This window comes from Dromiciops gliroides, chromosome 3 (genome assembly GCF_019393635.1).
Source record: "Dromiciops gliroides isolate mDroGli1 chromosome 3, mDroGli1.pri, whole genome shotgun sequence".
Lineage (NCBI taxonomy): Eukaryota > Metazoa > Chordata > Mammalia > Microbiotheria > Microbiotheriidae > Dromiciops > Dromiciops gliroides.
The window spans coordinates 544,567,489-544,591,453 of NC_057863.1; the positions used below are offsets into that span (position 1 = coordinate 544,567,489).

A 23,965-nucleotide genomic window follows, 5' to 3' on the forward strand; every position below is an offset into this window, starting at 1 on the left:
TAAAATGTATTAAAGCTTAAAACTATACTTAGACTTTGGAGATGCTTTCTATTATATATTATTGATATCAGTAGCAAAGGACAAAAGTGAGGAGAGGGGCTATGCTGTGTGGGTTTCCCTGAGTTCCTCTATGTGGCACACATGGGGACTTCACCCTTCTTGCATTCACTCTGTGCAAAATTTGACTAGGTAGCGCTATGTGTAAAATGGAAATAATCACTTTGGTGCTACTTAGCTCAGGATTCTCCTGAGGAAAGTACTTTGTAGCCCTTAAAGGGCCTTAGAAATGAGAGTTGTTGTTGCTGTTATTACTGCTGCTGCTGCTACTACTACTACTACTACATAAACTCCATTACAGTTACCATCCATTTGGCTGGACATGAGGGCACAGATTGGCCATGGCCTCCCTTCCCTAAGGGCTCCCTAAGCCATTTCTAAGCAGGGCCCTCCTACCTTGAATTGGTGCCCTAGGACTAGAATCACCTACTCATGGTTGCTCATTATTGTCAGTCTTCCGCCTACATCCCTCACATTATAGTGGGGCAGGATAGAAGGAACAGGGCAGATGGGGTTTGGAATAGGAGTCCCAGGTGAATGCAGCATCTCTGCGGGAGAGAAATCAGGAAACAATACAACTCCCACAGTGCTTTGGGGTGGTTGTCATTGACAACTAGAGAACACAATGTAACTGCCAGGATATTCCTGGAAGCTGTCTCTTGTTCTTCTCTGGCCCAGCAGAGTCCAGCCTAACCATGGGTTTCGATTACTATGCGGTGTTGGAAATCACCAGGAGTGCCCAGGATGCAGATATAAAGAAGGCGTAAGCTTGGGACAAGGGGAATCTTCCATCACTTCTTCAGGCTCCCTCCTCCTCTCTCCCCTTTCCCCTCCCCTATCCTCTTCCTTTTCCTTTGACCTTTCAATTTCCTATCTTCTGTCCCTTTCTTCCTTCTCTTTTCCCTTTCATTTTCCTTCCAATTCCACCCCTCCCCCTCCCCTTTCTCCTCTTGTCTCTCATCCCTCTTTCCTTCTCTCTCCCCCTCCCTTCTCTTCCCCTTCCTTCTCCCTCCTACTTTTTTCTCCTCCCTCCTTCCTTCTCCCCCTCTCCTTCTCCCTCACCTTCTTTCTTTGTCCTCCTTTTCTTTCTCCTCCCTCCTCCCTTCTCTTTCCCTCCCTTCTTTCCTTTTCCTCCTCCCCATTTTGTTCTACTCTCTCTTCCTTCTCATCTTTCCTTCTTTTCCCCTCTTCCCTTTTTCCCTCTCTCCTTTCTCCTCCCTTCTTCTTATATCCCTTTTCTCCTTTTGGCTTTCTCTGCCCTCCCCTTCCTTACTTTTTCTCTCTCCCCTTCTTTCTCTTCCATCCTCCATACAATTTTTACCTTCTTCTGCTCTAAATTTGGCCCTGGTTCCATTGGACCTTCCCTTCAACCCACCCTCCCATTTCCCTACTCCCTTTCCTTTTTCTGCATCTCTGAATTTTGTCTTCCTTCCCATTCTTTAGGTTTGAAATGAGAGGAAAGGACGGGTCTTTAATTCCACCCACCTACCCAGAGGATTTAGGAGTGGCCAAAGGGTGCAGATGCTGAGACTTTTTGAGAAATTTCTGTTTGGGGCAGCAGAAGTGGGGAGGGGGATGCGGGTAGCCTCTTTCCCTTCCTCCATTGACCCAAGCAAGGGCAGAGATGGGATATGGAATGTTGGGGTTAGGGATTGGGGAAGAAGATAGAGAATTTCAGGGAGAAACAACTTGGTACTGTGAGGTGAAGAGATGACTGATTACTGCTAAGAATTTTAAATGAGGGGGCCTAGTTGGGAAGGACTTCTAGGGAGTTTGGGATAATGACCTGGAGAAGAAGCCTGAGGCTAAGAATCTGGAGACCTGGATTCTTGTTTTAGCTTTGCTGCTAATCGATAACTCACTTTTCTCTGGGTATCAGTCTTCCCATCTGTAAAATGAGGGGCTTGGACTAGGTGGTCTCTGAGACCCCTTCCAGTTCTGATATTCTTTGTTCTAGGGTCCCCCCGCTAGCTCTGACATTCTCTGTTCCAAGGTCCATTCCAGCTAGGACATTCTACATTTTATGAAATACTTAATCAAGTACAATTTACCAAGCACCTCTGTATACTACTTCCGCATAGTGATCTTATCTCCCACAGATTCGATTATCATCTCTGTGCTGATGATTCTCAGATGTACTTATATAGCCCTTTCTTCCTAACCTCTGAACTTACATATCCAATTGCTTATTGAACATCTCAAACTGGGCATCTTGAACTCAATTTGTCCAAAACTAGACTCATTATCTTCCCTCCCAAGTCCTCCCGTCTTTCTAACTTCTCTATTACTATAGAAGGCATCACTTTCCTCCCAATTTCCCAGGCTCTCCTCTTAGGTGTCATCCTTAACTCTGTACTCTCCCCCAATCTGTTGCTAAATCCTGTCTATTCCCATCATCTCTCATTTATACTTCCTTCTCTGCCCTGATACTGCATCTACCCTGGTGCTGACCCTTATCACTTCATGCCTAGACTGTTGCAATACTTTACCTGCTTCAAATCTCTCCCCACTCCAGCCCATCCTCCACTCAGCTGTCAAATTAAGATTCCTAAAGCACACATCTAACCATGTTACCTCCCTATTCAATAAATTCCAATAGCGCCCTATTACCTTGTGGATCAAATATACAATTCCAGAGGCAGCTAGGTGGCACAGTGGATAGAGCACCGGCCCTGGATTCAGGAGGACCTGGGTTCAAATCCGGCCTCAGGCCCTTGACACTTACTAGCTGTGTGACCCTGGGAAAGTCACTTAACCCCAATTGCCTCACCAAAAAAAAAAAAAGTGAAAAAAAAAATATATATATATATACAATTCCTTGTCATTCAACACCTTCATAACCTACTCCCTCCCTACCTTTCTAGTCTTCTTATGTTTTTATTCCTTCCATATGCTCTGAGATCCAGTGACACCAGCCATCTAGCTGTTCCTTGCACAAGACACTCTATCTCCCATCACTTCACCCCATACCCGGAATTTTCTGACCTCCTGGCTTCCCTGGTTTCCCTCAAGATGCAGCTGAAATTCCTCCTTCTGCCAGAATCCTCTCCTGATTCCCCCCAGATCCTGGTGCTTTTCCCCTTTGATTATCACACTTGTTGTTCAGTCATATTTTCTAAAATGCTTTTAGCAAAGTATTTGTGAATTAAGGTCCCATGGCATGATCTCGAGGCCTTTATCATCTCCGATACTCTCAAGCTGATCAGTTTCCTTCTTAAAATGTGCCCAGAGCAGACACAGTATACTAGATATGGTCTGCCCAGGCCAGAGCACAGAGGCACCATCATCTCCCCAGCCCTCCTCTCCATGTGAACTGAGATCTCAATACCTTGAACAGCAGATTCTAGAATTGTTCAAGGAAAGAAAGACAAGTTCACTGGCCCATAGTTTACAGGCTCTACTTTTTTCCCTTTCTGAAAAATGAGTACAATATTGGTCTTTCTCCAGTCTTGTGACACCTCCTCCTGTTTCACTGATATTTCAGATATCATTGACAGTAGTCTTTCATCTGGGCCTGATGATTTGAATTCATTACAGGCTGCCAGGGAGATCTCTATCACCTCCATATCCTGGGATTAGCCAACTCTGTACCTTCCTTCCCTCATTTAGCTCATCTATCCATTATATGATAATCTCCTTTCCAGTTCTAAATCCCATCATCCTATGATACGGTTTGGATATAGCTGAGGCCCCCTTCTCCCATTGGTGGGTACCTTCTAGAATCTCCATTCTGAGTGAGAGCCCAGCCTTCATTTTCTGGACCCTGTTGAGAATTTCCATTCCCCTCTTCCCTGCTGTCCCACCTTTCATCCTCCTTTTATGTGTTCGTCTTTCTCCACTAGAAAGTACTCTTCCACACCCATAGTCCTCATGTCTCTACAACGAAAGGGAAGAAGTTACATTTTCTCAACTCTTCTCCCCAGCCAGACTGGGTCATTGACATTCCATGCCAATTCAGTTTTGTTTTATTCTTTCTGTTTACATTACTGTAGTCATTTTCTAGGTTATGTTCTTGGTTCCATTTTCTTCACCCCTATCACTTCAGACAAGTCTTCTCATGTTTCTCTAAATTCTTTATATACAAATGATTGTATATCTTATACAAGATCAGAGAAGGTCAGATTTTATATCTAATAAGAGGTCATCCCTAGTGGCTACAGTTCCTGGTGGAGGTGGATCTGGAAGAATGGGGAGAATTTGGAGGGAAGTAATCCCTTGAAAGAGGGTAAGGAAATCCTTTGTGATGAATCAATGTGAATTCAGAGGCAGAAATTAGTCTGATCTTACTATGAGGCTTTGGAGTCAGAGACCCTGAGTTCAAATCCCATCTTTGACTCTTACTAGCCGTGTGACCTTGGGGAAAGCTCTTGAACTCCACGGGCTTCAGTGTCCTCCTCTATAAAAGAAAGAAGTTGGAAAAGGTGGTCTGTGAAGTCTCTCGCAGCTCTAAATCTCTTGTCCTATGATTACTGCATTCTTTTCTCCTTTCTAGGTATCGGAAATTAGCTCTGAAGAACCACTGGTTAAATGCCCGGGATTCAAATTCAGCAGAGCGATTTAAGCAGATAGCAGAGGCCTATGATGTGCTCAGTGACCGTAAGTGAGGAAGCTTTGGAAGCCAGGGTGTGTGTTCAGGAGCCAGGGGATTCCTCAAGCTTATCTGGGCCTAGCATATTAGAAACAGCGTCCCAAATCTGAACTTGAATACCTGTAAGCTCTATGATGTGGAACAAGTATTTCCTTTCTCTGGGCCTCAGTTTCCTCCTCTCTATAGTGGAAATAATGATATTTGCTCTACCTGCCTTACAGAGTTGTAAGGAAAGCATAGGACAAACCTTTAAGTGCTAAGGAATAGTGAGTTTCTATGTGAAGGGCATACATCAGAAATATCTTCTGCTCTTTCCCCTGAACCTTCTTAGTCACCCCCCCCCTCCACAACCTTTCCTAGGAATTGACCCTATTGACCTCTATCCTCACAGCTGTAAAGAGAGCCATCTATGATAAATTTGGAGAGGAAGGCCTGAAGGGCGGGATCCCCCCTGAATTTAGTTCCCAGTTAACATGGACAAAGGGTTATGTCTTCCATGGGGATGCCAACAGAGTCTTCCATGAATTCTTCGGGGGAGACAACCCCTACAGTGGTAAGAACTCCCCCCCACCACATGCCCTTCTTCATTCTCTACCTTGTCCCCTGTCCTGACAATAACACTAAAGCCTACAAGTTTTGAGGCTTTGGCTGTGGGCAAGTCATTTCATCTTTTTTTTTTTTTTTTGGTGAGTCTTTGTCTTTTCTTCTGTCAAATGGAGATAATAATCCCATGTCCCAGGGTGATTGGGAGCAAAGCACCTTGTAAAGCAATAAAGTACTATAGAAATGGGAAATACTATAATTACAGAATTACAACATGTCAAGGATCATCTAGGGGAGGGGCTCTTAACCCTTTGTGAGTCTTGGGCCCCTTTGGCGGTCTGGTGGTATCTATGGACCCTTTCTCAGAATAATGTTTCTAAATGCCTTAAAATAAAATACATAGGGGCAGCTAGGTGGCGCAGTGGATAAAGCACTGGCCCTGGATTCAGGAGTACTTGAGTTCAAATCCAGCCTCAGACACTTAACACTTACTAGCTGTGTGACCCTGGGCAAGTCACTTAACCCCAATTGCCTCACTAAAAAACAAATAAATAAAATAAAATAAAATAAAATAAAATACATAGGGTTACAAAGGAAATGAATTATTAACACACTTATCAAAATATCCCTTTAAAATATTCTAAAAACAAGTTCTTGGAGCCCAGGTTAAGAACCTTTGATTGAAGTCAAATCTCTTATTTGACAAATGAGGAACATGAGGCCCAGGGTGGTTGAGTGACTTGCCTAAAATTACACAGCTGGTAAATGTCAGAGCTGGGATTGAAGTACAGGTCTTCTCACTCCAAATTCAGTTTTCTTTCCAACACCTAGGGCTCTGTCTCTCTTCCCAGACTTCATAAGCTGGGTTGTCTTGGCTGGTTGGTCAGGATGAATTCCTGCTTTGTCTCTACTGCTCTCTCACTGCCTCTGCCAATGTTCAATCCTAATTCTCAAGCAGTTGTTTTCTTCAGAGAGCTTTTCCATTTGACTTTTCAAGCTGTTGACTTTTTTTCTCATGACTTTCCTGTATCACTTTCATTTCTCTTTCCATTTTTTCCTCTACCTCTCTTACTTTATCTTCAAAGTCCTTTTTGAGTACCTCAATGGCCTGGGACCAATTCATATTTTTCTTGGAAGCTTTGGATATAGGAGTCCTGACATTGCTATCCTCTTCTGAGGGTGAGCCTCAATCTTTGTCATTAAAGAAACTTTCTTTGGTCCGCATCTTTCTCTGTCTGCTCATCTTGCCTGCCTATTTCTTGACCTTTAACTCTTTCTTAAAGTGGGGCACTGCTTCCAGGATGCACTGTCCTAAACTTCAAGTGGTCCAAGATGGTATGATTTAAGGAGTGGCAGATTTTTTCACTTGCCTGGCCTGTGCTCTGGTCTATAAATAACCCCAGGCCTACTTGCTCTTCAACCAGAAAACAAAATTTTTATTTTGCTGGGTTGATAGCTCCAGTAAGCCTGCAACCCTCTCCCACCTGGGCTGCTGCCACTCATGGCTGCTTTCTGGTTCCCAGCAGGGGTAAAACAACCAAGCTCTGCCTCAGTGGCAGCAGAGACCCCTGTAATCTCTCCCCAGCTAACCACTCAGCCCTCTCACCAGACCATGAGCTTAGTTCTAGAAGATGTCAGCACTACAGCCAATTCAAAGGCTCTGGAGGTCTCTTTCTCTGGCACAGCCTGCCTGGGGCTGGATCTGTGTCAGCGCAACCTCAGGATTGGGTTCTACTCCTGCTCCAGCATAGCAGACCCCTCCTGCAGACCTTCTAAGCCATCTTTGGCTGGAAAATAATCTCACCCAATTCTTTTGTGGGTTCTGCTGCTCCAGGTATTGTCTTATGGCATTATTTGAAGGGATTTGGAGGGATTTGGGGGAGAGCTCCAAGGAGTCGCTGCCTGTCCTCTGCCATCTTGGCATTGCTCAGGAAGTCCTGCCTCTGTCAGTATTAAAATTCCCTTCTGGGGCAGCTAGGTGGTGCAGTGGATAGAGCACCGGACCTGGAGTCAGGAGGACCTGAGTTCAAATCTGGCCTCAGACACTTGACACTTACTAACTGTGTGACCCTGGGCAAGTAAGTCACTTAATCCCAATTGCCTCACCAACTACCCCCCCCAAAAAACCCCCAAAAACTCCCTTCTTGGGTCTTCTCTTCCCATTCTATCAGGTGACAGTACCACCTGACTTCTCAGGACCCTTATTGTAACCCTTTCTAGGGTCTGGTTTCCAAGGAAGTGTCATAAGTTTTAGAATTTCCCCTCCTCCTGGCAGGAGAAATGTCATTGCAGAATCATAGGTTGTCTTAGCTGGAAAGGGACCATCAAGGTTTTCAACTTTGCATGGCTGACCAATCTGGGCTTCAGTTTTCTCATTTGTAAAATAATTAGGCAGAGGGTCTATGTGTGATTCTGTTGTGTTTGGATGGTCTCAAAAGAAGAAAGGAAGGGAGAGGAAAACACTGGGATAGGGAGGAAGAGAAAGAAAGAGTGGGGAAAATGATCTCACATGAATGGGGTGAGCAAAAAGGAGAGGACAACAGGGGAAGCACATGATACTTGAACCTCACTGTCATCTGAAGTGGTTAAAGGAGGAAAAATATACATACATATACAGTTGGGTACAGAAATACATTTTACTCTACAGGCAAATAGGAAGGAAAGGAATTAAGGGAAAAGTGGGGAATAAGAGGGAGGGTAGATTCAGGTAGGCATTAGTTAGAAGCAGAACAGTCTCTTAAAGAGGTGTCAAGGAGAAAAAGGAAAGTAAAAGTAAAAGAGATTAGAATGGAAAGAAAAACACAGTTGGCAGTCATAACTGTGAATGTGAATGGGATGAACTCACTCCCAAAATGAAAGAGGATGGCAGAATAGATTAGTTTTGTTTAGGTTTTTTTTGTGGGGTTTTTTTGGTGAGGCAATTGGGGTTAAGTGACTTGCCCAAGGTCACACAGCTAGTTAAGTGTCAGGTGTCTGAGGCCAGATTTGAACTCAGGTCTTCCTGAATCCAGGGCTGGTGCTTTATCCACTTTGCCACCTAGCAGCCCCTGGCAGAATAGATTAGAAACCAGAATCCAAAAATATGTTGTTTACAAGAAACACATTTGGGCCAGCTATGTGGCGCAGTGGATAGAGCACCAGCCCTGGAATCAGGAGTACCTGAGTTCAAATCCGGCCTCAGACACTTAACACTTACTAGCTGTGTGACCCTGGGCAAGTCACTTAACCCCAATTGCCTCACTTAAAAAAAAAAAAACCAAAAAAACCCAACCCAAAAACCAAGAAACACATTTGAAACAGAAAGATACACAGAGTTAAAATAAAGGGTTTCTTTTCCAGGCTAAACATCCCCATTTCTTTCAAGCAATACTCATATGACATGATCTTGAGGCCATTCAGCCTCCTATGTAGGCATTCTGCAGCTTGGCAATGTCCAGAACTAGACATATATTCCTGATGTGGATAAAATATTACCTCAGACATTTACCAGCTGTATGACCCTGGGCAAATTGTTATCCTCTCTATGCCTCAGTGTCCTCATCTGCTAAATGAGGGTGTTGGACCTGATGGCCTCTCTAAGGTCCCTTCAAGCTCTAAACCTGCTTCTAAAACCAGAGCAGAATGCAGTGACGCTCTCACTTCCTTAGTTCCAGACACTATGCATCTCTTCATGAAACCTGAGATCATATTAGCTTTTTTTGGTTACCATGTCCCATTACTTATTCATATTGATTTTTCAGTCCCCTACAACTCCTAGATATTGTTCATAGAAACTTTTATCTAGCCATTCTTCCCCCATCCTGTACTTTGGAAGTTGTTTTCTTTTTTAAACCAAATGAAGGACTTGATTCTATTAGGTTTCATTTGACTAGATATGGCTCTTCACTCTAGCTCACTGACATCCTTTGGGATCTTGTCTCTCTATTCCAATATCTTAACTGTCCCTCCCAGCTTTGTGATACAAACAGATTTAATGGACATGCCTTCATGCACATTACTGATTAAAATGTTACAATACAGTATCAAGGACAAATCCTTGGGACATTACACTAGAGACCTCTTCCCAAGCTGATGGAGCCCCCTTAAGTAACTATTCATTGGGTTCCTTCATTCACCAAGTTCCAAGTCTTTCTAACTGTATTATTATCCAGCTCATATCTCTCTATCTTGTCCATAAGGATAACATGAAAGAGACTTTGCTAAATGCTTCACTGAGATCTAGGTATGCTATTCGTACAATTTTATCATCTTTTTATCAATCTAGTGATTTCGTCAAAAACAGAACTTAGATTACTCTGGAAGGACCAGTTCTTCATGAAGCCCTAGATTGTAGTGATTACCACATCCCTTTCTCACTAACCCATCTCCTTTCTAATATATTCTAGAATTTCTCCAGAGTTCAGAATTAAGGCCACTGTCCTAGAGTTTGTAGAATCTACCTTCTCCCTCACCTTCTTCCCTTTTCCCCCAGCCCAGGCAGAGCCTTGCTGTGAACTGGGCTATGAGTACAGGGTATGGGTTAATGGATGTGAGTAGCATTCAGAATTAGGACCCAGGGATCGAATCCTTGGGTTTGCAGGCCTGTGGACTTGGTTGGTATGTGTAAGAAGGCCTGGGAGCAGGGAATGTGGGGCCATTGATGTCAACATTGTAGAACTTTTGGGCCTAGGCCCACATGTTTGAGTTGGGGATAGGAGGGATGAGTTCTGGTCCCAAGTGGGACCAGGGGCTATGGCCATAAGCTTCTCCCTGCCCTCTGGGCAGAGTTCTTTGATCCTGATGGCATGGATGTGAACTTGAACTTTGGGGGACTTCGGGGTCGTGGGATCAAGAAGCAGGACCCTCCGATCGAGCGAGATCTCTACCTGTCCTTGGAGGATTTGTTCTTCGGCTGCACCAAGAAGATCAAGATCTCCCGAAGGGTAAGAATGTTCTAGGTGTCCTGGGGCTCCAGAACAGGCATCCTTCCTGCCCTCTCCTACCCCCGGGAAGGGCTCTCAAGGAAGTTTGTGGGTCAGAACCTAAGAGTTGGATATACCTACCTGGAGGGTTCCCACCTAATGTTGGGGTCACCTGGTCTCTTCTGAGATAATTCCCCAGATACTATCCCCAGATCTCTCTGGGGACTCATCCACTTCCTAGGGCAGCCTTCTCCAATGTAGGACAGCTCTGATGATCAGAAAGTGCTTCCCCATAATGAGCCAAGATCTGCCTCCTCCTGACCCTTGCCTCCCCTTGCCCCCACCCCCATTGCTCCTAAAACAATACATTATGGCAGAAAGAACACCAGATTTGAGGTCAGAAGACCTGGGTTTGAGTCTCCATTCTGCTTCTCAGCATTTGTGTTACTTTGGGCAGGTCACTTCTACCTCCTTGGCCCTCAGTCTTCCTCCCTCTCCCCAGACTGGGCACTGACCCAGGGCAGTGAACCTGTAAACATGAGGCATCAAAGGCTTTCTGCATTGTAGAGTCCCCTGGTTGCTTTGCTCTGCCCTTTTCCACATGGTCAGTGAAAGGTAAGGGCTATTCCTAGAGCAGAGGAAAAATCCTGCGCTGCCCAGTGGCTTGGGCCACCCAGTAGGAGGAACCTCTTTCTATTTTTTTGTTTCCCCCCCCCCCTGCCCCACCCCACCCCACAGGGCAATGAGGGTTAAGTGATTTGCCCAAGGTCACACAGCTAGTAAGTGTCAAGTGTCTGAGGCCGGATTTGAACTCAGGTCCTCCTGAATCCAGGGCCAGTACTTTATCCATTGTGCCACCTAGCTGCCCCGGAGAAACCTCTTTCACTGAATGCCCCTCCTGACCTCGGTTACTGTCTGCCTTCTCCTCCATATGCCCTGTCTAGTCACCATTTCCATTAACCTTTTCAACACCCCCCCCCAGCACCCTCTCCCCAGTCAATTGAAAACCCCATTTAGCTGGTCATCTCTGCCCTGTGGAGATTCCTATCCCCTATTCCTGTTCCTCCTTGAGGTTCAGCATTATCAGCCAAAGATTACCCCTTCCCCTGCTACTCCCTACCCTGACCGTGCCTTCCCTTTCCCTTGTACCCGAACCCTTTCCTTTATCCTAGCATTCTTTCTCTCACACTGCCTCTATCCTCCTCGGCTCTCATCTGAGCCCCTCCACAAGACCCTGCATCCTTAGCCACCCTTTGCTTTCCTGGTTCCTTTTCCTCTCAACACACTGTCCTGATAGATGGAATTGGCATAATCCTTGCTCCCACTGCCACCTGTGGACCCTTCCTTTGCCCCTCTCCCTAGTGATAGTTTGGCATAGTTGGGAGAGGTAGACTTATAATCAGAAAGACCTGGGTTCAAATCCTGCCTCTGATACTAGGCAAGTTACTTCCTGGGCCTCAGTTTCAATAATTTTCAAATTATCTCTCCTGGACCTATTTTCCAGGTCAGCAGTTTTTCCCAGAAGATATTTCACATTGCCCTCTATGTTTTTATTCATTTGGATTTGCTTTATTGTGTCTTGGTTTCTCATAAAGTCACTGGCTTCCATTTGTTCAATCCTAATTCTTAGGCAATTATTTTCATTAGAGAGCTTTTGTACCTCCTTTTCCATTTGACTTTTCAAGCTGTTGACTTTTTCCTCATGTCTTTCCTGCATCACCCTCATTTCTCTTTCCATTTTTTCCTCTACCTCTCTAATTTTATCTTCAAAGTCCTTTTTGAGCACCTCTATGGCCTGAGACCAATTTGTATTTTTCTTGGAAGCTTTAGATATAGGGGCCCTGATGTTGACATCTTCCTCTGAGGGTGCCCCTTGGTCTTCCTTGTTACTGAAGAAACTTTCTATGGTCCTCACCTTTCTCTGTCGGCTCATCTTGCCTTTCTTTTACTAGACTTTTAGCTCCTTAAAGTGGGGCACTGTTTCTAGGCTGCAGTATCCCAAGTTTAAGAAATCCCAGGTGGTATGATTTAAGGAGAATCAGGTTCTTCCCTCGTCCAGCCTGTTTCCTGGTCCTAGATGACCCCAGACCAACTTGCCAATCAACCAGCTTTGTGTGTTGTGGTTGTTAGCTCCAATGAGCCTGTGCCACTTCCCCACCTGGGCCACTGCTACTTGAGCCTACCTCCTGGTTCTCAGCAGGGGTGTAAAATCCAAGTTCTGCTTTAGCACCAGTATAGACCCCTGTAGTCTCTCCCCTGCCCTGGGTTCAGCCCACTCACCAGACTGTGAGCTTAGTTCCAGATGACACTGGTGCTTTAGCTGATTCAGAGGCTCTGGGGGTCTCCTCTGGTGAGGCCTTCCTGGGACTGGATCTGTGTCAGGGTGACTGTGGGGTTGGGCTCAACTCCTGTATCAGCACAGCAGCTCCCTCCTTCTGACCTTCCAAGCCGTTCTTGGTTAGAAGATGATTTCAGCACATTCTTCTGTGAGTTTTGCTGCTCCGGGCATTTTCCTATGGTGTTATTGGGATGTTTTTTGGAGCGATTGTGTCATGAGTTTGGGAGCTCACTGCCTTTCCTCCACTATCCTGGCTCCACCCCAGAAGTCCTCCTGGGCCTCAGTTTCCTTATCTTAAAATGAGGGGATCAGGGGCGGCTAGGTGGCGCAGTGGATAAAGCACTGGCCCTGGATTCAGGAGTACCTGAGTTCAAATCTGGCCTCAGACACTTGACACTTACTAGCTGTGTGACCCTGGGCAAGTCACTTAACCCCCATTGCCTGCAAAACAAAACAAAACAAAACAAAACAAAACAAAACAAAACAAAATGAGGGGATCAGACTTGCTGACCCCTGAGGTCCCTCTACCTACAGGTCTCTAATCCAGGGATCTGATGATTGCTAAGCAAACTCTCCTCCTTTGAAGTTGGTCCATCTCTCGGTATCACCCCTATTCACATCCTTGTTGCTATTCTCTCTCCACTGTTCTCCAGGTCACTCGCTTGCTTTTGTCAAAGACTTCGGTACCCAACTTGTCATCATCTTCTCCAATATTCATTTTGTTTAAAAACAAAACAAAACAAATTGTTACTTTATTCAGCAAAAAACCCCAACAAAACCCTAACAGGTTACTGTAAAAGATAGCTAATGATTTAAAAGTACTAACAAAATATACAAAGTCTCTTTGTAGTGGTAGGGGGCCTTCACTACAACATAGCTTCCATCTTTGGTGTATTCACATGGACTTCTTACATGCCTGTCATATACTCCATAAACTCTCTCCCTTCCTTTTCTTTTTTTCTTTTTTTTTTTTTTTAGGCAGTGGGGGTTAAGTGACTTGCCCAGGGTCACACAGCTAGTAAGTGTCAAGTGTCTGAGGCCGGATTTGAACTCAGGTACTCCTGATTCCAGGGCCAGTGCTTTAACCACTGCGCCATCTAGCTGCCCCTCTCCCTTCCTTTTCAAATGGACATTACTCCAATTTGGCAGAAGTAAGTTAGGATTACAAGGAATTTAATAATGATAATGATGATGATGATGATGTAGCACCATAAGGTTTGCAAAAGACTTTATATATTATCTCATTTGAATAGATAAAAACATCACTGAAACCCCCAAGTCCATTCCTTACTAATCTGTAACGATTGGAATAACGCCACCTGCTGGAGACTTACTGTAGAAGAGTTCCGCCCATGAAGCGAAGGTCTTTGAGGGCAAGACCAGGAGTCTTTTCTTTGGTGTCAGGAAGTGACACGGGCTAGTGGGAGGAGGAAGGAAGAGACTGGCGCTCAGTCTCAGGCTCTTTCCTCTAGACTCTGATGGAGAGCGGAGCTAGAAATGTGCTCTCTCTTTAATAGATAGGAATCTAGGCCTTTTCTTCTCTCTTTACCAAACTCTTATTCTCCTTAATAAATGCTTAAAAGTCTAACTCTTGCTAAAGCTTATAATTTATTGGCGACCACTCATTGGATATTTTAGACAGACTAGCTAGAATTTTAGCCCTTAACAAATCCTTGGTCCATCATATGGCAAAACATTGAATTCATGAGCCCCTAAAAGACCACGGGCATATCATGTAACCTAAATAGAATAACTTGGTGTTTATGCCAGGTCTGAAAGGCTATTATCCAATCGTTTCCTGTTTACATTGGGGTGAAGTTATATGCACCCTCAACATATGATTTGGAATGATCACTGCCTCTTCCTAGTTCAGTATCCACTTTGCTGTCCCTTCCCACTCTCTGCCCTCCCAGTTCATTAAGCAGTCTTACTCAACTGTGCCACTGCCATGATCCTGAACTCTGAACTATCTCTGATCATAATTAACATTTCACTCTTTCTAAATCTACTTGTCTCCATCATGATCTCTTTCCTTCATCTCACTTTCTTCCCTTTGTAGTCAGAACCACTTCACTTCTGTACCGTTCTCGACCATGATTTCTTGCCTCCTTGTCCTTCCACCACTTGTGTCCTGCCAGCCCTGCCCCCATGCCACCTCCACAATCTGCCCCTGATGGAGGCTACCTCTTGTCATCTCTAGGGATAAACAGCTCCTCCCAGATCTCCTGGCTGGCTACATGACCAACGCTGAATCCATCCTTTTCCTTGCCCTCCTTCAGACTTATTTCTGTCCTGTTTGTTGATGGCACCCAGATTCATAAACTCATGGTTACCTTTCTGTCACACCCTAGCCAATCAGTTGCCAGGCCTTATCAGCTAGGCAGCTGGGTGGTGCAGTGGATAGAGTGCCAGACCTGGGGTTAGAAAGACTCATATTCTGACTTCAAATCTGGGTTCAGACACTTACTAACTGTGAGACCCTAGTCACTTAACCCTGTTTGCCTCAACTCTCTCATCTGTAAAATGAGCTGAAGAAGGAAATGGCAAACCACTCCAGTATCTTTGCCAAGAAAACCCCAAATGGGGTCAGGAAGAGTCAGACACAAATGAAAAATATCAGGTTCTCCCAGATAGTCTTTTCAAACTCTGGGCCCCCTGGGAAGTTTATCTGCCCCCTTGAGAAACTGAGACCCAGGGCAGGAAATGACTTTCCCAAAGTCACAATGCCAATTAGTGGCAAAACCAGGATTAGGGCCTGAGATGTTCTTCAATCTCCACTTCTCGGTGTAGGCTCTGCCCTGAGGCACTCCTTCCCAACTGTCTTCTTCCAGGTAATGAATGATGACAGATTCTCATCTACCATCAAAGACAAGATTCTGACAATTGATGTCCGGCCAGGCTGGAGGCAGGGTACCCGAATCACTTTTGAGAAGGAAGGAGACCAGGTGAGGCAGAGGTGGGACAGAGAACAAAACCTTCATGGCCCTTGCCCTAAAAGAGCCCCCAGTCAGAGAGGAGATGCAGTCTCTCATTTGAGGGGTTGAATAAGATGACTTCCAAGGTCCCTTCCAGCATCATTCTTTTTTGTTTTGTTTTGTTTGTGGGGCAATGAGGGTTAAGTGACTTGCCCAAGGTCACATAGCTAGTAAGTGTCAAGTGTCTGAGGCTGGATTTGAACTCAGGTCCTCCTGAATGCAGGGCCAGTGCTTTATCCACTGTGCCACCTAGCTGCCCCATCAAGCATCATTCTTATAAGAGCCTTATTAAGGGAATCAGGGTAGGGATTGTTATCCCCATTTAACAGATGAAGAAACTGAGACTCAGCGATCTATAGGATCTTCCAAAACCTGATTTCCAGTTCCAGACCCTCTCCATTACATTTTGCTGCTTCCCTGTACATGGAGGTCATAAACCATGAGGATGCATAGTAAGGGGTGGGGGTAGTGTGCAGTGTGGAGTTAATCACCGTCAGAGTTTGGATGGGACCTTGAGAGGCATCAAGTTCAACCCACACCCAGAAAGAATCTCCTCTGGGGACAAACAATACAAGTCTGATCCCTCTAACCCATGAAAACCTTTCAAGAATTTGAACACAGCTCTCACGTCCCCCTTGAGCCTTCTCTCTGAACTGAACAGCCCCCTCATTACTTCAACTGAGCCTCCTATGGCATGACCTAGTTGTTCTCTTCTGGATGATGCCTACACCTTATCAATGTACTTTCTAAAATGTGGTAACCAGAATGGAACACAATACTTTTGATGTTATCTAGCCAGAACAGTGTACAGTGACATTATGAAATGTTGCTTGAAAATGTGCCTGGAAACTTGGGCCAAATATAGCATTAGTTTTTTGGCTACCATCTGAAACCACTGACTCACTGAATTTTCAGTCCACCAAGACCCTGAGATCTTTTTCAGATTAAATGTTATTTAAGATTTCCCACCCATGAACTTTTGGAGTTGATTTTTTGTTTTTTTGGTTTTTGGTGAGGCAATTGGGGTTAAGTGACTTGCCCAGGGTCACACAGCTAGTAAGTGCTAAGTGTCTGAGGCTGGATTTGAACTCAGGTCCTCCTGAATCCAGGGCCGGTGCTCTATCCACTGTGCCACCTAGCTGCCCCCAGAGTTGATTTTTTGAATCCCAAAAAAAGACTTTATATTTATCACTATTATATTTCATCTTATTGGATTCAATCCAGTTTCTTAGCTTTTTGCATCCTGTTGTTCAATATGTTATATATTAACGTGAGGTACACATCTCCACTCCAAATGTTCATTTGGACTATTTGTGCCTGACTTGTGGTAGAGCATTCCAAGCTCACATTGGTCAGATCACCCAGTTAGACACACTGTACCTTGACCCCAACATAGTGGTCCTCTTTGGGAAACAAGAACAACAACCACTATATATTACCTCTTTTTTTTTTTTTTTGGTGGGGCAATGGGGGTTAAGTGACTTGCCCAAGGTCACACAGCTAGTAAGTGTCAAGTGTCTGAGGCCGGATTTGAACTCAGGTACTCCTGAATCCAGGGCAGGTGTTTTATCCACTGTGCCACCTAGCCGCCCCCACAACCACTATATATTACTCCTGGTTTTGTATCACTTGCAATTCTGAGAAGGATGCTATCTTTCCTTTTATCAAATCATTGATAAAAATCTTAAGTAGCACAGGACTCAGATCCCTAGGGCACTCCACTGAATTGTCAATGACTGTGTTCTCAATAACACTACTGTCTAGCCCAGATCTCTCCATCTTTTCCCTTCCCCTTTTTTGAAAATCGTGACACCATTTTTTCTTCTCCAACCCTGCAGTGCCTCCTTTTTCTCTCTCTGCCATCTTTCCAAGGGCCCTGACAGTTGTCTATCCATCACATCTGCCAGTTCTTTCAATACCCAAGGGTAGAGTTCATTTGGGCTACATACTTTGAATTCATCCAGGAGAACTCAGTGTCTCTGGACTTGCCTCACTTCTCTTGGGTTTCAATTCCCTATTGGCCATTTTTGTTCTGTTCTGTTGAGCCCAAAGGTCATTGCCCTTGACAAAGAAAGCAGAAGCAAACTGAGAATGCAGCAGACCTCCCTTTTTCTGTCATCCGTTATCATTGACCCATTTCCGGCTCCCCTCTCCCTCTGGTCCCATTCCATTTTTGATCCTCCTCTTCACCCTGGTAGAGCTAAAACCACCACCACCAAATCTCCCTTTTGGTTGTTTTTTCACCTCCCCACCCCCACCCCCAAGGACCCTTAAGCTCATTCTGAACTTTTCATTTGTGACAGTTTTTTATGTGACCAGGACATCCTTCTCTCCTGGTCCTGGTTCCCACCTTCTGTATGTGTCTTTTAAAATTTAAGAGCACTGAGGACTTCTCTGTGCATCCACATTCTTCAGACAATTCTGATTTCTCTTGCTCATGAGAATTGTTTCCCTTTAAATCTGCAAGATATCATTTTGCGGGGGGGGGGGGGGCAATGAGGGTTAAGTGACTTGCCCAGGGTCACACAGCTAGTTAAATGTGAAGTGTCTGAGGTTGGATTGGAATTCAGGTCTTCCTGAATCCAGGGCCGGTGCTTAATCCACTGCACCACCTAGCTGCCCCTGTAGGATATCATTTTTGAGCTTCCCAACCCTCCTGGGCTGGTTTCTTTTGTATAATTTTAGTCCATAGGACTCTACCTCTGCTTCCCTCAAATCTAGGATACATGTGCAGACTAGGCCTGGATTTCCTCTCCTTTGTAACAAACTTGTGGGGAGTGGTCGCTTCCCCCAAGGTGCCCATCCTTCCACCCTGGCAGTCACTTCTCCATTTGTGAGACTCAGATCCAGCATAGAATTTCCCTTCACTGTTTTTTCCAGCTTTTGAAGGCTCCCTGAGCAGTGGGGGGAGGGGAGGGGGAGCGACTTTTTTTTTTTTTGGGCAGGCCAATGTGTCAAGTGTCTGAGGCTGGATTTGAACTCAGGTCCTCCTGACAAAGCCAGTGCTTTATCCACTGCACCACCTAGCTGCCCCTTGGGAGGGGGTGTGACTTTTAAGAACAAGGATTGGGAGAAATTCACCTGGCACTGACTGGCAGGGGAGGAGCGCTCCTCAGAGGAATGGCCCATGCTCCTCATACTCAAGATCTCAACCCTCTTCCCACTCCTTCCTTGCACAGGGTCCCAACATCATTCCAGCAGACATCATCTTCATTGTCAAGGAGAAACTGCACCCTCGATTCCGGAGGGAGGATGACAATCTCTTCTTTGTCAGCTCCATCCCCTTGGGCAAGGTGAGCCAAAGACCCACCACCAGCCCTGAGCTGCCCTCCCCCAGACCATGAGCCAGTGCCAGTAGACCCAGGGCCCTTCAGCCTGAACCCTCCCTACCCCATAACCTGTGAGTCTATAGATTTTGTGGGGACTTTCTGTGTGAGTCCAATCCTTACTTCTGTCTCCAGTGCTCAGCACAGCGCCTGGTACACAGTAGGTGCCTAGTAAATGTTTGCTGGTTGAATAACAGATCCTATTAAGAAAGGGCCCAGTGTGCTCACTGGTTATCATTTTTAAAAAGACTTGGGGAGGCTGTGTAGTTTAGAAAGGAGGATAGATTTGGAATCAGAGCCCTGGGTAAAAAAACCTGGTTCTGCCCTTTATTCCGCCTCACATCCTTCCTAGTTATGTGATCCTGGGCCAGTCATTTCACCTCTGACTCAGGTTCTTCAACTGTCAAATGGGGGATAGCAGCAGCACCCACCTCTCAGGGTTGTTGTGAAGATCAAATGAGATGTTTGTTTGAAAAAAATGGCACTTAGCGCAGTGCCTGGTACATAGTAGGCACTTAATAAATGCTTATTCCTTTTTTCCACGTAACTACGTGCCAGGCTCTAGGCTAAGCTAAGGAGGACAGTAGACCAGGCACTATTCCCAGGGCTCATGTGAGAAAAGTGCTTTGTCAATTTTTTTTTTTTTTAAGTGAGGCAATTGGGGTTAAGTGACTTGCCCAGGGTCACACAGCTAGTAAGTGTTAAGTGTCTGAGGCCAGATTTGAACTCAGGTACTCCTGACTCCAGGGCCAGTATGCTATCCACTGCCCCACTTTGTCAATTTTTAAGGACCATAGCAATAGGAAATATAATTATTATTGAAAACATTGTCCCCTCCCCTCCATACTAACCTACCTCCCTTCCTAACTCTGCCCACCATCCGGAAGCACTTGGATCATTCTCCCCTTTGGCTCTGCCCATAGTCCTCGCTGTTACCGTGCCTCCCCTTTGAGGAACAGGAAACTTGAGACCTAGGGAGAGGCTGGCACTCATGATGAATCCAGGAGCAGAACCCAGGTACCCCAGCTCCTAGCCCAGGGTGTTGAATGTGGGCCCTGCCATTGGAATAACAGACCTCTTTCTACCCTCCATCCATGGAAGGCTCTGACCTGCTGCACAGTAGAGGTGAAGACCCTTGACGATCGTCTACTCAACATCCCCATCAATGACATAGTACAGTGAGTGGATCTTCAATGGGGGGGGGGGCGGTGAGTGGTGTGAGGGGGACCTGGTAGGGCAGCATTTAGTTTGGGAGCTGTTTGAAGGAAGGAGCTGCCAGTCACTGACTCACCTCTCTTCCCTATCAGCCTTAGAGCCTTCCTCCAGGGCCTTTATACACCTGGACAGAGGCTCCAGGCTCATAGAATTTCTGGAGGTCCATTGCCCTGGCTCTTCTATCCTTTCCCTTCCAAAAATACCCTTCAAGTGGCCCCTGGGAAGTATCCACCTGGGAAGGTCCTTGTCCCATCATCCTCTTCAGAGCCCGCACTGATCAGAAAGCCAAGAAGTGGAAGTGACCCCCCTCCCCACCACCTACCCCATAGTACAGTGGCAATAGAGAGCTGGCCCTGGAGTTAGGAAAACCTGAGTTTAAATCCAGCCTCAGATAACTCCCAAGCTGTGTGTCCCTGGGCAAGTCACTTGACCTGTTTGCCTCAGTTTCCCCAACTATGAAATGGGGATAATAACAGCACCTACCTCCCAGGGTTGTTGTGAAGATCAAATGAGATATTTGTAAAAAGCACTTAGCATAGGGGAAGCTAGGTGGTGCAACGGATAAAGCACCAGCTTTGGATTCAGGAGGACCTGAGTTCGAATCCAGCCTCAGACACTTGACACTCACTAGCTGTGTGACCCTGGGCAAGTCACTTAACCCTCATTGCCCCCCCCCCCAAAAAAAACACACTTAGCATAGCACCTGGCACATAGTAGCCACTATATAAAAATGCTAGTTAGCATCATCTTTCCAGTGACATCTCAATCCCTCCACAACCCCCAGGCCAGGTTGCAGGCATTCTTTCCATCAGAGAGGATCCTTGAATTTCAGAGTGAGAAGGAGCTGGAGTTCATAGGCTCCACCCTCCTTTCTAAAAATGGAATGGTTTTGTAAAATATTTTATTAACTTAGGGGGGGACTAATCTAACTGTAGGCCTAATCTGGGGATTTTTGACTGGCTGGCTATCTGACTGCTATTTAGTATGGGGGGCAGCTAGATGGTGCAGTGGTTAAAGCACCAGCCCTGGATTCAGGAGTACCTGAGTTCAAATCCGGCCTCAGACACTTGACACTTACTAGCTGTGTGACCCTGGGCAAGTCACTTAATCCTCATTGCCTTAAAAAAAAAAAATTTAGTATGGGCCATTTATAAAATTTCTCCACACTGCTCCACTCCCAAAATTGATAAGCAAACAATTAAGAAGCCTCTTAATTAAATAATCCAGAATTTATTTATAAAAATCGATGTAGGGGGCAGCAAGATGGCACAGTGGATAAAGAGCCAGCTCTGGATTCAGGAGGACCCAACTTCAAATCCAGTCTCAGACACTTGACACTTACTAGCTGTGTGAACCTGGGCAAGTCACTTAACCCTCATTGCCCTGCAAAAAAACCAAAAAAAGTATTCTAACTCCAAAAACCAATGTAAAAGATAAGAAATGCAAAGTTATACGAGACCTGACTGCTTTCTGTCCATCTCTCTCCTGCCACTTGTGTTTCTTCTTTGCCATCTAACTTCCCTCTCTGCACTGTAGTGACAAACACTGAAAAGCCCCTTACTCCATACCGCTCCTTCCTCTGTTCCCTCTCTCACTTTCTCTATCCTCCAGAGTCCTTCTCTTCTCTCTTGCTTTCTCCAACCACAGTACTGTCCCCTTCTGTTCTCTTAATCTTCCGGCTCCCCCTTCACTGTCTTCTCTCCTATAAATATGTTCCTTCTCTCCCCTCAAACCTCGGGCTCCCTATCCCCTTGCACATGCCAAGCTCCTCCGCCAGCCACACTAGGGCTGTGCCCAGTGGCACTCGAGGGGCCCGTGCCCCCTGCTGAGTTCCTGGGACCTCCGCATGGGCTATGCTAGGGCCTGGCAGGACAAGCCCGGGATGTGTGGGATAGATCCTCCCAGGGCTGAGGGAGCTGGGGCTTTTCCCCCCAGCCATCTAACCTGGCACCTGTAAAGCCTCCAGGGCTTTTTGGCTCAGCTAAAGCAGAGGGGGAGGGGTACCAGCCCCTCCTACACAGAAAAAACCCCTGAGGGTCTAAGGCTTTTTAATGTCAGCCCAAAGGCAGGGACCCCAAATCAAAATAAATTTCCAGTTTGCCATAGTCATTCATGTCATTCTTTTACCTCATTACTCATTCTGTAATTCATTCACCATTATTCACTGCTTACTGTATCATCCATTCAGTAAACATTTATCATGCACTAATTGTGTGCAAGGCATAGTAGGAGCTAGGTGGTGGCATCCTAGCAGGGCTATTGCCTTTTGTTCTTTTACAGCAGACCCATGATTTCATCACTATAATAGGGAGTTCTTGGTGAGAAGCTTCCTCTATCCTCTGCCCAGGGTCATACAGCCTCTATATGTCAGTGTCCTGGCTCTAATAGGGTTAGCTCTTGGTCTATTCATTGTGGGGCAATGAGGGATAAATGACTTGCCCAGGGTCATACAGCTAGGGAGTGTCAAGTGTCTGAGTTCAAATTTGAACTCAGGTCCTCCTGAATCCACTGTGCCACTTGGCTATCCCCCATGCTATCTGGTTTTTTGTTGTTGTTGAGCAACAAACATTTATTTTATTTTTTCCAGTTACATGTAAGGGTAGCTTTCAACATTCATTTTCATAAGATTTAGAGTTCTAAATCTTTCTCCCTCCCTCCCTGCCCCCTCCACAAGATCGAAAGCAGGTTATATATGTACAGTCCACAAGTGCTTTTTTTATCAGTTCTTTCTATGGGGGTGGAGTCAGCTTCCTCATGAGTTCCTTGGGGTTGTGTGTGTTAGAACTCAGATCCTGTTGCCTCTCTTGGTATCTGACTCCTCCCCTTCATCTCCCTCTAGTCCCAAGTATTTCAAGAAGGTGCCTGGTGAGGGGATGCCCTTGGCCTCGGACCCCACCAAGAAGGGGGATCTCTTCATTCTCTTTGACATCCAGTTCCCCACTCATCTCACACCTACCAAGAAGCAGCTGTTGAAGCAGGCACTGCTGACGTGACATTCACCCTACATTCCTTCCCTGAAGGCCAGCCTGACTGTACAGGGAGAAAAGGGGCCTGGCCGTGGGGGGTGGGGGGTGGGTGCGGGGGAGACTGACACCTTTACATGGAGGTGTTTAGGTGGAGAGTGTGGGCATTCTGAAGCCTCGGACGTGGCCACCTGTAGAGTTATGGAGGACAATGGCAATGGTGGCAGCTCTGCATGGGAAGTGAGCCTAAGTAATAAAAGATTTCTACTTGGAAAGGAAGCATTCCCCTTTTTGTTCCAGAGCCAATCCAGTCATGGCCATGGGAGCACAGAGCCCTCCCAGGGCTTGATCCATTAGGATCTAGGATATTAGGATTAAGAGCCTTTTCTATTATTGAGTGAGAAGGGAAGAGCAATTATATGATAACAATGATGCCTTCTATCTCTCCAGAATTTTATACTTTTCAAAGCTCCTTTTCATCCATTTAAAAAAATTTAACTCTCACAACAGCCCTGGGAGGGATTGTTTTTGTTGTTCAGTCATTTTTCAGTCATGACTCTTCATGGCCTCATTTGAGGTTTTCTTGGCAATGATACTGGAGTGATTTTCTATTTCCTTCTCTCCAGTTCATTTTACAGATGAGGAAACTGAGGCAAACAGGGTTAAGTGACTTGCTCAGGGTCACACAGCTAGTATGTGTCTGAGGCAAGATTTGAACCCAGTCTATACTGACTTCAAGCCCAGCATACTAGCTGGGGTGCCAACTAGCTGCTTTAAAGCTTACAAACCACTTTCCTCAAAATGGCCTCAGACCTCGCCAAGGAGGGGAATCTCTTCACACTGTCATTCACTTTGTGATTCCTTAGCCTAGCCTTGCCCCTTCAGTTCATCTACTGACCCACCACAGTGACTTTGCCCTGTCCCAGAATCAAAATTTATCTTTAAAAATTTGATTTGCTAGAAGCAATGTGGTGTCGTGGAATAGGCTGGCATCGGCAAAACCTGACTTGGGTTTCTACCCTCTCTCGGGTCCCTTGGAGAGAGAAGCCTACTCTGAGC

General features: G+C 45.7%; 1 protein-coding gene across 3 annotated transcripts; it reads left to right on the forward strand.

Moving 5' to 3' along the window:
• The first annotated feature begins 696 nt into the window (after nucleotides 1-696).
• On the forward strand, nucleotides 697-22,983 carry DNAJB13 (DnaJ heat shock protein family (Hsp40) member B13). Of its 3 annotated transcripts, XM_043997060.1 has the most exons (8): nucleotides 697-820; nucleotides 4,550-4,653; nucleotides 5,037-5,198; nucleotides 9,953-10,110; nucleotides 15,259-15,372; nucleotides 18,582-18,695; nucleotides 19,830-19,906; nucleotides 22,783-22,983. In XM_043997060.1, exons 1-8 carry the CDS (start codon nucleotides 753-755, stop codon nucleotides 22,934-22,936), a joined length of 951 nt encoding a protein of 316 aa, XP_043852995.1. In that variant the 5' UTR covers nucleotides 697-752; the 3' UTR covers nucleotides 22,937-22,983. The 3 variants fall into 3 exon arrangements, with proteins under 3 accessions (XP_043852995.1, XP_043852996.1, XP_043852997.1); XM_043997061.1 differs by lacking the exon at nucleotides 15,259-15,372; XM_043997062.1 differs by lacking the exon at nucleotides 5,037-5,198.
• The last annotated feature ends 982 nt before the right edge of the window (nucleotides 22,984-23,965 follow it).